We start from the raw sequence: 13,998 nt of genomic DNA on the forward strand, positions 1-13,998 counted from the left end.
TATAAACTATAAACTATAGTGACTAAAAACTATAAACTATAGTGACTATAAACTATAGTGACTATAAACTATAGTGACTATAAACTATAAACTATAGTGACTAAAAACTATAAACTATAGTGACTAAAAACTATAAACTATAGTGACTATAAACTGTAAACTATAGTGACTATAAACTATAAACTATAGTGACTATAAACTATAGTGACTAAAAACTATAAACTATAGTGACTATAAACTATAGTGACTAAAAACTATAAACTATAGTGACTATAAACTATAAACTATAGTGACTATAAACTATAAACTATAGTGACTTATTAACTATAGTTTATAGTTTTTAGCTCAGTCACAGTTGATTTTTGACTCAGTTCTTCAGGTTTTTCAGAATCTTTAAACTTCTGGAGCCGTTCAATAAAACCTGCTCTGATTCAGAGACTGAAGTTTGTGAAAAAAGTCTTTATTGAAACAGGATTCTTCATTCGGGACAGTCAGCGACTTTAAACACGATTGTCAAAAACACTTTTTACAAAAGACAAACTTTTACAAACTTTAAGGCACTGAACTCATGACACTCAGGAGCGTTTGAGCTGGAGGACAAGTGGTCGACTGGACTGAGGCGCGAGTTCTGGAACATCGCCTTCAAATGATGAAGCCGAGTCCCTGGGAGTGACGGCTCCAGCCGAACAACAGGATAAAAACACTAAAAACATGAAACTAAAAAGGAATGAAATGAAACATGATTCTCTTGGTCCAGGATGAAGCCGAGTCCAAACTGAAGCCACAGGAGCTGCAGCCACAACGTGATGAAACATGATAAAAACATGAAACAAAAACATAACAAAAACATGATAAAAACATGATAAAAACATGATAAAAACAATAAAAACATGATAAAAACATGATAAAAACATGATAAACACATGATAAACATGTTCCTCGGAGCGTGCAGAGCCGCCCCACAGTCTAGGCCCCGTTCTCGGTGAGTTTCTCGGCCTCGGGGGCCCCGGGGGGCCCGTTGGGGGCTGTGGGGCCGTTGGCCGGGTTCTCCTGGGTCGGTCTGAAGGGAAGTCCGTACGTCCGATAGAAGAGGACCAGGTCCACGAGGAGCGGCACCGAGGCCAGGAACCCGAAGGTCTGAGAGAAACAGAGAGAGAAGGTCAGAGGTCAGAGGTCAGACACTCCTGAAGCTCAGACACTCCTGAAGCTCAGACACTGCTGAAGCTCAGACACTCCTGAAGCTCAGACACTCCTGAAGCTCAGACACTCCTGAAGCTCAGACACTCCTGAGGCTCAGACACTCCTGAGGCTCAGACACTCCTGAGGCTCAGACACTCCTGAGGCTCAGACACTCCTGAAGCTCAGACACTCCTGAGGCTCAGACACTCCTGAAGCTCAGACACTCAGACACTCCTGAGGCTCAGACACTCCTGAGGGTCAGACACTCCTGAGGCTCAGACACTCCTGAGGCTCAGACACTCCTGAGGCTCAGACACTCCTGAAGCTCAGACACTCCTGAAGCTCAGACACTCCTGAGGCTCAGACACTCCTGAGGCTCAGACACTCCTGAAGCTCAGACACTCCTGAAGCTCAGACACTCCTGAAGCTCAGACACTCCTGAAGCTCAGACACTCCTGAAGCTCAGACACTCCTGAAGCTCAGACACTCCTGAAGCTCAGACACTCCTGAGGCTCAGACACTCCTGAAGCTCAGACACTCCTGAGGCTCAGACACTCCTGAGGCTCAGACACTCCTGAGGCTCAGACACTCCTGAGGCTCAGACACTCCTGAAGCTCAGACACTCCTGAAGCTCAGACACTCCTGAGGCTCAGACACTCCTGAGGCTCAGACACTCCTGAGGCTCAGACACTCCTGAAGACAACAGCAGATCTGTGTGTGGAGCTACAGCAGGATCTACTAAAGATCTGCTCCACTCTGAAGACTGCATGAACACATCAAAGAGGAAACAAAACCTTTCCCTGTGGTTTTACAGTTTGTCATGTCCACAGAGACTCAGTCAGAGCCAGTGTTTAAGACGCTAGCATGCTACCAGTTAGCAACTGTCATCAATAAAGGCAATACCACAGTCACAGCTCTGACCTCTGACCTCTGACCTCTGGTGGATCCAAGGCTACATGGAGAGGTCAGCGCTGAGCTACTGAAGCTAAATGCTAGCCGGTAGCATGCTAACGTCTTAAACACGGACTCTCTGGTTCCTTCACATAAACGTGTGTTTGGAGCGGTGCTGCTCTGGTCACCGTGGCGACCAGAGTCTGGCCACGCCCAGGTCTCACCGCGGCGCTCTTCTCGAGGGCGGTGCCGCTGTTGTCGGCGCTGAAGACGATGGAGGAGATGATGAAGAGCACGTAGATGACCGCCGTGTAGCAGAAGTCCTGAAACACAAACACACACTCAGACTGGGAGGGCGGGGCCTGAGTGGGAGGGCGGGGCCTGAGTGGGAGGGCGGGGCCTGAGTGGGAGGGCGGGGCCTGAGTGGGAGGGCGGGGCCTGAGTGGGAGGGCGGGCCTGAGTGGGAGGGCGGGGCCTGAGTGGGAGGGCGGGGCCTGGGGAGGTCTGGGAGGGAGTGGGGATGGGAAGCATGTAGATGTGAAGAGGGTTGGGCCGAGTGCGGAGCCCTGGGGGGGCCCCACAGGTGACAGGGCGGGCTCTTGTTTTCTTCACTATTGTGACACTAAATTCAAGCCGAGACAAACTGGACAAATGTGACGGATTCATGGATTAACCTCTTAACTCCCGCCTGAACCGAGAGGATGTTTCCTCACGGCATCACATTTTTTTCCATCATTTTTTTGTTGGGTATTCAACTCATTTTTGTAACTTTTTCTCATTTCTTCATATTTTTTCTTTAAATTTTTGTCACTTTTTTGTCATTTTTTTTAATCAAAATGTTGTCATTTTTTCGTCATTAAAAAAAAGTCACATTTTTGTCTTTTTTTTCATCATTTTTTTCATCATTTTTTGTCAAATTTTTGTCATTTTTTCGTCATTTTTTTTAATCTAAATTTTGTCATTTTTTCGTCGTTTTTAAAAAAAATTTTGTCACTTTTTCATCATTTTTTCATCATTTTTTCATCATTTTTTCATCATTTTTTCATCATTTTTTCATCATTTTTTCATCATTTTTTAAATCTAAATTTTGTCATTTTTTCGTCGTTTTTTTAAATTTTTGACACTTTTTCGTCATTTTTTCATCATTGTTTTCGTCTCAGTTTTGTTGCTTTTTCACATCTTTTTTCCAGAAGCTTTTGGATTGGGGTAAAGCCAAGGTTCAGGCGGGAGTTAAGGGGTGAAACAGTGGTGTGAGTGTGGGTGCAGTACCAGCGAGCCCCAGCAGGTGACGCCCACTCTCTGGTGCAGCGGCGTGGACAGCAGCACGAGCAGCAGCGTCGTGAAGAGGAACGCCGTGCAGCTCACGAACTCGAAGAAGTACAACGCCGAACACGAGATGCACGTGTTGATGCACTCCTCCTGAACGAAGGCCACCAGGGACAAGATCTGAGGAGGAGGAGACACGAGTTAATGCTCCTCCTGAACGAGAAGATCTGAGGAGGAGACACCAGTTAATGATCCTCCTGAACGAAGGCCACCAGGGACAAGATCTGAGGAGGAGGAGACACCAGTTAATGATCCTCCTGAACGAGAAGATCTGAGGAGGAGACACGAGTTAATGATCCTCCTGAACGAAGGCCACCGGGGAGAAGATGTGAGGAGACACGAGTTAAAAAACACGAGTTTTGTCATTTTTTCATCATTTTTTTGTCCTTTTTTTTGTCCTTTTTTTTGTAATTTTTTTTCCTATTCCAATTTTTTTTTGTAATTTTTTAGCTTTTTTTTGTAATTTTGTTTAATTTTTTTGTATTTTTTTTGCAATTTTTTGTAATTTTTAGTAATTTTTAGTTTTTTTTGTAATTTTTAGTCATTTTTCAGCAATTTTTTTTTGGTTATTTTTTTGTTTTGTTTTTTTGCAATTTTTAGACTTTTTTTTATTTTTTTATTTTTTTAATTTAAAAAAAAAAAAAAAAAATTGTGCAATTTTTTGTCGTTTTTTTGTTATTTTTTGTCACATTTTTTCGTCTTTTTTTTTCTTTTTTCATCATTTTTTTTGTCATTTTTTATCACATTTTTGTCATTTCTAGGTCATTTTTTTGCAATTTTTCTTTTTTTTTTTTTTCTTTTCACTTTTCGTCATTTTTTTGTCACATTTTTGTCACATTTTTCGCCATTTTTTTAAATCATTTTTTTGGTCAACGAAGACACCAGGGAGAAGATCTGAGGAGGAGGAGACCATTTTCAAAGTGTCAGTTCAGCATAAATTCTTTCAGAAGTTAATTTTTGACATGACCTTTGTCGACGACCTTTATAATAAAAGTTAAAAACTGGGAAAGTTGTCACGACCTTTGCAATAAAATAATATGGAGAAATGTGAAAGTTGATGCTGCGACGCTCTATGACAGAGAAACACCCAGACACAAGTGTTTCCTTAACTTTGTAAAAAGGAGTGAAACGGCGCCCCCAATTTCACGCTGGTGGCCAAAAAGTGAACTGCATCCATGTTTCCCAGTGAGAATAACCCGCTGGCCCGCGGCCCCACTTTGGGCACCCCTGCTCCAGAGGGTTTTAAAGGGGGTGTATTCTGCAAAATGGACTTTTTCAAGCTTCCCATCCTGTTATTCTGTCACTCCCTCATTAAAAACATGGCTGAAGTGTTGCCTTGGCACATTCACGTATTTCTGAGTAATCTGTAAAAACTCTGATGGCGGCCATTTTAGGGATAGGTTTGCCTGAGTCCTCCTAGGAACGCCCCCACCTCCTGGAGACGCCTCCGAGCTTTGGTCACCAGCCGAGTAACCAACCACTGCTCCTCAGCAGAACCCCCTCCCCACTGATGCCACAGACAGCGTGTGGAGGGGGCGTGTCTAAAGGCTCAGAGGTTCTTAAAGAGACAGAGGCCTATTTCAAGACATTCACTACAGCCATTTTGAGAGAGACATTTTATACAAGGCAGTTATTCTAATTTACTGCATTTACAGACCGACAGAAGGTTTGTCATCATTGTAGTGAGATATAGACTGGTGCTATGTGGCTGACAAAAGCAGAACACCCCCTCTTTAAAGCAGAACACCCCCTCTTTAAAGCAGAACACCCCCTCTTTAAAGCAGAACACCCCCTCTTTAAAGCAGAACACCCCCTCTTTAAAGCAGAACACCCCCTCTTTAAAGCAGAACACCCCCTCTTTAAAGCAGAACACCCCCTCTTTAAAGCAGAACACGCCCTCTTTAAATGGAGAGAAGAAACACGTGGCTCTGTGGCTCCCTCTGGTGGAACACTTTATGTACAGCATGATTCTCACTCAGACATTTATAGCATTTATAATGAAAAACTTCTACAATAAAATCATATTTTCCAATATTTCCATCGGCTGCACCACCTGACGCCTAAAGTGTGACCTTTCACCTTTTTCTCAATTCTTGAAAGAGATTTTCAAACCGTTTCCCTCAGACATAAAGACTTGTTCCTCTGGCTGATGTCATTTCCTGTTTGCTGTTCCTTTATTTCAAAATAAAAGCCCTGCTCTCACGGCTGTGCCACACGGACATTTCATACAGAACATAAACTCAATATTTACTATTGAAATGTGATGAAAATGTGTTTAGATCTTTTCATCACAGGCATCACTTTATTTAAATAAAACTACTGACTTTAATTATTGTTCAAAAATCATTAAACTCATTGTTTGTCTTTGACAAACATTTGATCCTCGTTTAAATCCAGTCGTTTCTTTGGAGACGACGGAGGATCTTTGTGTCCAGAGGAAACATGAAGAAATAAAATAAATCTGTGATGAATTCCCTCTTTTTCCTCTGTAGCAGGGGGGCCCAAAGTGGGGCCCGGGGCCACAGAGTGACCGACTTTAGCGCCGCATCTGGTTATTACCAACTCCCTCATTCATTCTCAATGGCAAATATAGATGCAGTTCACTTTTTGGCCACCGGAGGCAAATTGGGGGCGCTGTTTCACTCCTTTCTCAAAGTTAAGGAAACACTGTTCTGGTGTCTTGGTGTTTCTGTCATAGAGCGTCGCAGCATCAACTTTCACATGTTTCCATATTATTTTATTGCAAAGGTCGTGACATCTGTGATTTATGAAAGAACTGATGCTGAACTGACACTTTCAGATGGTTTAATGTGGCCTTTTCTTAAAGAGGTGAATGAGGTAAAGTCTCTGCAGCTGCTGTTGCTAAACCTCGGCTTTTGGATCATGTTATTTGCATAGATAGAATTAAATGCAAATACAAACCAAAAAAGTAAATAAAGTAACTCTTATTATATGTAGTTATTTGTGTCTCAGGCTTCACATCTCCGTGTTTGACCCGCGACCCACTGACCCCTTTTCACTTTGGCCTCGGAGACAAAACGTTTGACCCCCCTGCTCTAAACCGAGCTCTGTTCTCCAGGTCGGCTTTACCCAAATCTAAGAGTCAAAACAGCGACAAAAACAAGGAGCTGAGAACAGGTTTAAAGTGACTAAAGCTCAGAGTGCAGGTCTCAGCAGGGCCGCACTGGGACTGAAAACCAGGCCTGGACTCTAGTCAGCGTAAATGTGACACTTCCACAAACACATACGTTAACCTCTAACCCCCCGCCTTCACCCAGGGCATTTTCTCCAGTTCGGCTTTACCCAAATCTAAAAGCTGCTTGACTGGAGAGCGACACTGTAACGCCTCATTTGAAAGCTAAGACCTACAAAACTAAATGGATCTTTTTCCTCACGTCAGATTTTTTTTCATCACTTTTTTTGTGGGTCTCATTTTGGTCAAATTTTCGTGACTTTTTTTTCCACTTTTTTGTCCAATTTTTCAATTTTTTTTGGTCATTTTTTGGTCAAATTCTCATCACTTTTTTCTCAATTTTCGTCAAATTTTTCTCACTTTTTTGTCACTTTTTCGTCCATTTTATTTCTCACTTTTTTCACATTTCCATCATTGTTTTCGTCTCAGTTTTGTTGCTATTTTCACACCTTTTTCCCCAGAAGCTTTTGGATTGGGGTAAAGCTGGAGAGAATGTGCTCGGTTCAGGCGGGAGTTAAGGGGTTAAGCTTTTAGATTTGGGTAAAGCTCGGTTTGGCCCGGGGGTAAGTGTATGGAGCTCTTCCAGAACGGACATGTGACCAGTCCGGCCCTGGCCTCAGCTCTAAGCGTCCGTGCAGATTTGGGTAAAGCCCCTGGCCTCAGCTCTAAGCGTCCGTGCAGATTTGGGTAAAGCAGAACTGCCTGTGTGTCGTGAGGGACGCTGCGAGGGCGTCCACAGGAAGCGCAGGAGCGTCCGAGCGGAGGTTGCAACACGACCTCCTGCTGAGTCTGAGCTTTCACTTCCCACTTCGACAAACGGACACAGGACGACGTGACGAAACGCGAACCTAAGACCGAACACATGGGGGAGGGGGGGGACGGGATGGGGGGGGGGGGGACACTCACCACCTCCAGCACTTTGAGGGCGAAGCGTCTCTGGTCCAGCAGCGGCGTCGGGACCAGGAAGCAGCGGGCCTTGGGGTTGGTCACTGTGGTGGAGGAGTAAACCGCGTCCGCCATCTTGGCTCCGTCACAATAAGAGTCCTGCGGCCGCGCCCTGTCAAAATAAAACAGAATAAATACTAAAGTAGGTGACACAGGCCAGCACGAGAGGGGGGGGGGGTCAGGGTCTCTGAGGGGCGGGGGAGGGGCCGGCTTTGTGTTGCATTATGGGTAACATTTGACTTCACGACTTCCTCCTGTTTACCGGGGCGTTTTCCTTTTCTCTGCGGCTTCAGCTTCTTCTAAAAGAGGCTAAATGCTAACGCTAAAGAGAAGGAGAGGCTAAATGCTAACGCTATAGAGGAGGAGAGGCTAAATGCTAACGCTATAGAGGAGGAGAGGCTAATGCTAACGCTATAGAGGAGGAGAGGCTAAATGCTAACGCTATAGAGGAGGAGAGGCTAAATGCTAACGCTAAAGAGAAGGAGAGGCTAAATGCTAACGCTAAAGAGAAGGAGAGGCTAAATGCTAACGCTAAAGAGAAGGAGAGGCTAAATGCTAACGCTAAAGAGGAGGAGAGGCTAAATGCTAACGCTATAGAGGAGGAGAGGCTAAAAGAGGAGGAGAGGCTAAAAGAGGAGGAGAGGCTAAATGCTAACGCTATAGAGGAGGAGAGGCTAAATGCTAACGCTAAAGAGGAGGAGAGGCTAAATGCTAACGCTATAGAGGAGGAGAGGCTAAATGCTAACGCTATAGAGGAGGAGAGGCTAAATGCTATAGAGGAGGAGAGGCTAAATGCTAACGCTATAGAGGAGGAGAGGCTAATGCTATTGCTAAAGAGGAGGAGAGGCTAAATGCTAACGCTAAAGAGGAGAGGCTAAATGCTAACGCTAAAGAGGAGAGGCTAAATGCTAACGCTATAGAGGAGGAGAGGCTAAATGCTAACGCTAAAGAGGAGGAGAGGCTAAATGCTAACGCTATAGAGGAGGAGAGGCTAAATGCTAACGCTATAGAGGAGGAGAGGCTAAATGCTAACGCTATAGAGGAGGAGAGGCTAAATGCTAACGCTATAGAGGAGGAGAGGCTAAATGCTATAGAGGAGGAGAGGCTAAATGCTAACGCTATAGAGGAGGAGAGGCTAATGCTAACGCTATAGAGGAGGAGAGGCTAATGCTAACGCTATAGAGGAGGAGAGGCTAAATGCTAACGCTATAGAGGAGGAGAGGCTAATGCTAACGCTATAGAGGAGAAGAGGCTAAATGCTAACACTATAGAGGAGGAGAGGCTAAATGCTAACGCTATAGAGGAGGAGAGGCTAATGCTAATGCTAAAGAGGAGGAGAGGCTAAATGCTAACGCTAAAGAGGAGAGGCTAAATGCTAACGCTAAAGAGGAGAGGCTAAATGCTAACGCTATAGAGGAGGAGAGGCTAAATGCTAACGCTAAAGAGGAGGAGAGGCTAAATGCTAACGCTATAGAGGAGGAGAGGCTAAATGCTAACGCTATAGAGGAGGAGAGGCTAAATGCTAACGCTATAGAGGAGGAGAGGCTAAATGCTAACGCTATAGAGGAGGAGAGGCTAAATGCTAACGCTATAGAGGAGGAGAGGCTAAATGCTATAGAGGAGGAGAGGCTAAATGCTAACGCTATAGAGGAGGAGAGGCTAAATGCTAACGCTAAAGAGGAGGAGAGGCTAAATGCTAACGCTAAAGAGGAGGAGAGGCTAAATGCTAACGCTAAAGAGGAGGAGAGGCTAAATGCTAAAGAGGAGGAGAGGCTAAATGCTAACGCTATAGAGGAGGAGAGGCTAAATGCTAACGCTATAGAGGAGGAGAGGCTAAATGCTATAGAGGAGGAGAGGCTAAATGCTAACGCTATAGAGGAGGAGAGGCTAAATGCTAATGCTATAGAGGAGAGGCTAAATGCTAATGCTATAGAGGAGGAGAGGCTAAATGCTAACGCTATAGAGGAGGAGAGGCTAAATGCTAACGCTATAGAGGAGGAGAGGCTAAATGCTAACGCTATAGAGGAGGAGAGGCTAAATGCTAACGCTATAGAGGAGGAGAGGCTAAATGCTAATGCTATAGAGGAGGAGAGGCTAAATGCTAATGCTATAGAGGAGGAGAGGCTAAATGCTAATGCTATAGAGGAGGAGAGGCTAAATGCTATAGAGGAGGAGAGGCTAAATGCTAATGCTATAGAGGAGGAGAGGCTAAAAGAGGAGGAGAGGCTAAATGCTAATGCTATAGAGGAGGAGAGGCTAAATGCTAATGCTATAGAGGAGGAGAGGCTAAATGCTAACGCTATAGAGGAGGAGAGGCTAAATGCTATAGAGGAGGAGAGGCTAAATGCTAACGCTAAAGAGGAGGAGAGGCTAATGCTAACGCTAAAGAAGAGGAGAGGCTAAATACTATAGAGGAGGAGAGGCTAAATGCTAATGCTATAGAGGAGGAGAGGCTAAATGCTAATGCTATAGAGGAGGAGAGGCTAAATGCTATAGAGGAGGAGAGGCTAAATGCTATAGAGGAGGAGAGGCTAAATGCTAATGCTATAGAGGAGGAGAGGCTAAATGCTAATGCTATAGAGGAGGAGAGGCTAAATGCTATAGAGGAGGAGAGGCTAAATGCTAATGCTATAGAGGAGGAGAGGCTAAATGCTAACGCTATAGAGGAGGAGAGGCTAAATGCTAATGCTATAGAGGAGGAGAGGCTAAATGCTATAGAGGAGGAGAGGCTAAATGCTATAGAGGAGGAGAGGCTAAATGCTAATGCTATAGAGGAGGAGAGGCTAAATGCTATAGAGGAGGAGAGGCTAAATGCTATAGAGGAGGAGAGGCTAAATGCTAATGCTATAGAGGAGGAGAGGCTAAATGCTATAGAGGAGGAGAGGCTAAATGCTAACGCTATAGAGGAGGAGAGGCTAAATGCTATAGAGGAGGAGAGGCTAAATGCTAATGCTATAGAGGAGGAGAGGCTAAATGCTAACGCTATAGAGGAGGAGAGGCTAAATGCTAATGCTATAGAGGAGGAGAGGCTAAATGCTAACGCTATAGAGGAGGAGAGGCTAAATGCTATAGAGGAGGAGAGGCTAAATGCTAATGCTATAGAGGAGGAGAGGCTAAATGCTAACGCTATAGAGGAGGAGAGGCTAAATGCTATAGAGGAGGAGAGGCTAAATGCTATAGAGGAGGAGAGGCTAAATGCTAATGCTATAGAGGAGGAGAGGCTAAATGCTAATGCTATAGAGGAGGAGAGGCTAAATGCTAATGCTATAGAGGAGGAGAGGCTAAATGCTAATGCTATAGAGGAGGAGAGGCTAAATGCTATAGAGGAGGAGAGGCTAAATGCTATAGAGGAGGAGAGGCTAAATGCTAATGCTATAGAGGAGGAGAGGCTAAATGCTAATGCTATAGAGGAGGAGAGGCTAAATGCTATAGAGGAGGAGAGGCTAAATGCTAATGCTATAGAGGAGGAGAGGCTAAATGCTAACGCTATAGAGGAGGAGAGGCTAAATGCTATAGAGGAGGAGAGGCTAAATGCTAACGCTATAGAGGAGGAGAGGCTAAATGCTATAGAGGAGGAGAGGCTAAATGCTATAGAGGAGGAGAGGCTAAATGCTAACGCTATAGAGGAGGAGAGGCTAAATGCTATAGAGGAGGAGAGGCTAAATGCTAACTGTGCTAGCGTGACTGAGGACACGCGTGACGACCTGACAGGCACACATGAACTCGTCTAAGCTCAGAACAGTCTGGAAACGCGGCGCCTGCTCCTTTAAACCCTCTCATTAAAGGGACTCGATGCACGTTGGCCATGTTACACTCACTGCTGCCGCCTCAGGCCATACGTGTAACTGCAGCTTCTACATTAAGCTCCTGCGTGACGAGGAACATGTGGGGGAGGAACATACATCTTTTGCACATGTTTAAACTCCGTGTAGTCCCTTTAAACACGGCTGTATCAGATCCTCGACCCTGAAAACCCGACGAACCAGGATCAAAGTCGGCCTGAAGTTCTGAGAAACTCCACGTCGAGAAATCCGTGTTCGAGCCGTGTTTGAGCCGTGTTTGAGTCGTGTTTTTGAACAGAAGTAGCTCCGATGTTCATATAAGCCGAATGCTCATCTCGACAAATACAAACGTCCAAAAGGAGTGAGGAGAAGTTTCACTTGTTTAACCCCACCCCCCATTTCAGAAACAGACAGATAACATCAGTTTCCTCTTCCTACAGTTACTCAAAACTCAAAAAAGAAAATGACTAAGTAACAGCAGTAACACAGCTCATACAGGAGACCAGTCACTTGTCATCTGTAGGTTCTGTCTCATGTTTCTTCATATTTCTTCATATTTCTTCATATTTCTTCATATTTCTTCATATTTCTTCATATTTCTTCTTAAAGTGATTCATGCTTGAGCAGTTTTCGATCTGAGCTTAAATCGTTCCATGATTTGGCCCCGGTGATGGAAACACTTTGATTTGAACGTTTGTGTTTGTGATCCTGAGGCTGTGCACTTTGTTGCAGTTTGTTGTGTGAGAAATGTTTGTGTATATTGTTTGGTTCCTCAAGATGATTTTGAGAAACATTATTGCACCTTTAACATTATTAGAGTTAAATGGGAGAAAAAAAGGTAAGAAATACTGTAAATGTGCCCGATTAGGTCATATATCATGTACCACACTGGTGTTTGAAGGAAGTGCACTGGACAAACAATAAGGAAGAAAAGACATAAACTTGAATGAACAGATTAAATCTAAGGTTGGAGTAGATTTTCTCTGGTCTAGAGATAAACCTCTAGTCGTCGTTATTCTCTTAATTCAGAAAATGTTGTGGAATTTCAAGTGAAAACAATTGTGTGATTGGGTTTTATTCTGGCTCCGTTGGCGCTGAAGCATCTGGATCTGGGATTAGTTCATTTAAGATGGTGATGTTTCCAGTGTTGGGCTTTACTTTGGCCCTCGTGAAGTGTTCCACTACAAAGTATAATTACACACAATTAAACAATGTGGATTTTCTAAGCGGATAAAAGGGGGAACTATATTGTAAGGCGTAATAATACCAGGAGTAGTTTGAAATCCGCGCAGTAATATCTTCATTTTACTGCGCGGATGCCAAATTACTCCTGGTATTATTACACTTCACGTAACCATATTTAAATAGGGGAAACGTGGAAGAGCTTGGTAGCTTCTATCTTGACCTGTTTTGGAGCTATAGAGGAGAGAGGGAGAGGCTAAATGCTAACGCCGTCTGCGCTGTGTTTACGTGACTGAAGATCAGACAGGTCCTAAAGAACTCGTCACAGCTCAGGTAAGAACATATCTCAGTGTGGAAAAACACTGGCCTGTTCCTTTAAACGATGAAAACGGTTTAGGTTCTCCTGATATCTAAAGCAGGCACCGGAAAAGAAAAAGGTTTTGATGCCATTGGTCCAGGGACGACATTAAAGGAAGTGACTTTGTTGTTTCAGCTCAAATCAAATCTTTTTTTCTTTCCATTTTTTCAATTTCTCGCCCAGTGTTTGCCCCATTTCACCCAATCGTTTTTTCTCAGCATTATTTTTCCCCAATTTGTTTTCTTCTTTTCACAATTGTTTTTCCTTCTTACTCATTTTTCCTAATTGATTCCCTATTTTTGCCATTTTCCCCCCCAATTTTAGCCACATTTCCCCCAGATTTTTCCCATGTTTCGCACATTTCCTGTCACTGGAGCTGAACCCGATGTTGTAAATGACAAGCAGATTCTTCTCAATGCAGAATCTGTAAAATATTTAGGACTGTGGCTTGACCCAGAATGAACCTTTAAACCTCACATTGACTACATTATAAGACAAACCTATTCCACTATGAATCCTATCTTTCAATCTGTCAATTGCTTTACCCAAGCAGTCAGACAAAGAATTATTATGCAGTTAATTTTACCAATCATTGATTATGCAGATATAATTTACAATAACACATTTGAGCAATACCTAAAACCATTACACACACTGTTCAACTCTCTTTGCAGATTTATTCTTAAATGTCCATATCGAACACATCATTGTGAATTATTTGGAAAACTTAATTGGTTGAAACCAAGCAATAGACGTCAATATCATTGGATTTTACTTATATTTAAATGCACTTATTTTGATTCCCCCCATAGGGCTGCTCGATTATTGAAAAAATAATAATCCAGATTATTTTTGTCATAATTGAAATCACGATTATTCAAACGATTATTTGTTGCCTTTAAAAAAATCCATCAAAAAAAGACAAAAATCCATTTAAAAAAAAGACAAAAATGACAAAAATCCAAAAAGTAAAAATTTGGAAAAAAAAAGTGAAAAATAAATAAATAAAAAAAATAAAAAACATTGAAAAAAAAAATTATAATCGATTTTTTGCGATTATGCTAATTTTGTAATCGTTTATTGTTGTAATCGAAATCGTAATCGAATTTCGATTAATTGCACAGCCCTACCCCCCTATATTT

General features: G+C 43.2%; 1 protein-coding gene across 1 annotated transcript; it reads right to left on the reverse strand.

Moving 5' to 3' along the window:
• Positions 1-893: 893 nt before the first annotated feature.
• LOC306982923 (CKLF-like MARVEL transmembrane domain-containing protein 6) lies at positions 894-7,643 on the reverse strand. The gene is made up of 4 exons (XM_079583368.1): positions 7,496-7,643; positions 3,340-3,516; positions 2,295-2,393; positions 894-1,137 (listed from the first exon to the last, which is right to left on the reverse strand). The coding sequence occupies exons 1-4, from the start codon at positions 7,607-7,609 to the stop codon at positions 967-969; spliced, it is 561 nt and encodes a 186-aa protein (XP_079439494.1). The 5' UTR covers positions 7,610-7,643; the 3' UTR covers positions 894-966.
• Between the last annotated feature and the right edge of the window lie 6,355 nt (positions 7,644-13,998).

The sequence above is a fragment of the Gobius niger genome (genome assembly GCF_951799975.1).
Source record: "Gobius niger genome assembly, contig: SCAFFOLD_84, whole genome shotgun sequence".
Lineage (NCBI taxonomy): Eukaryota > Metazoa > Chordata > Actinopteri > Gobiiformes > Gobiidae > Gobius > Gobius niger.

Excerpts from the sequence above, each read along its gene's own strand:
- LOC306982923 (XM_079583368.1), bottom strand. The coding sequence starts at position 7,609 with ATGGCGGACGCGGTTTACTCCTCCACCACAGTGACCAACCCCAAGGCC. Across the intron at positions 3,517-7,495 it reads CCCTCAAAGTGCTGGAGGTG|ATCTTGTCCCTGGTGGCCTT; the intron begins GTGAGTGTCCCC and ends CCTCCTCCTCAG. Across the intron at positions 2,394-3,339 it reads TCACCTGCTGGGGCTCGCTG|GACTTCTGCTACACGGCGGT; the intron begins GTACTGCACCCA and ends TTTGTGTTTCAG.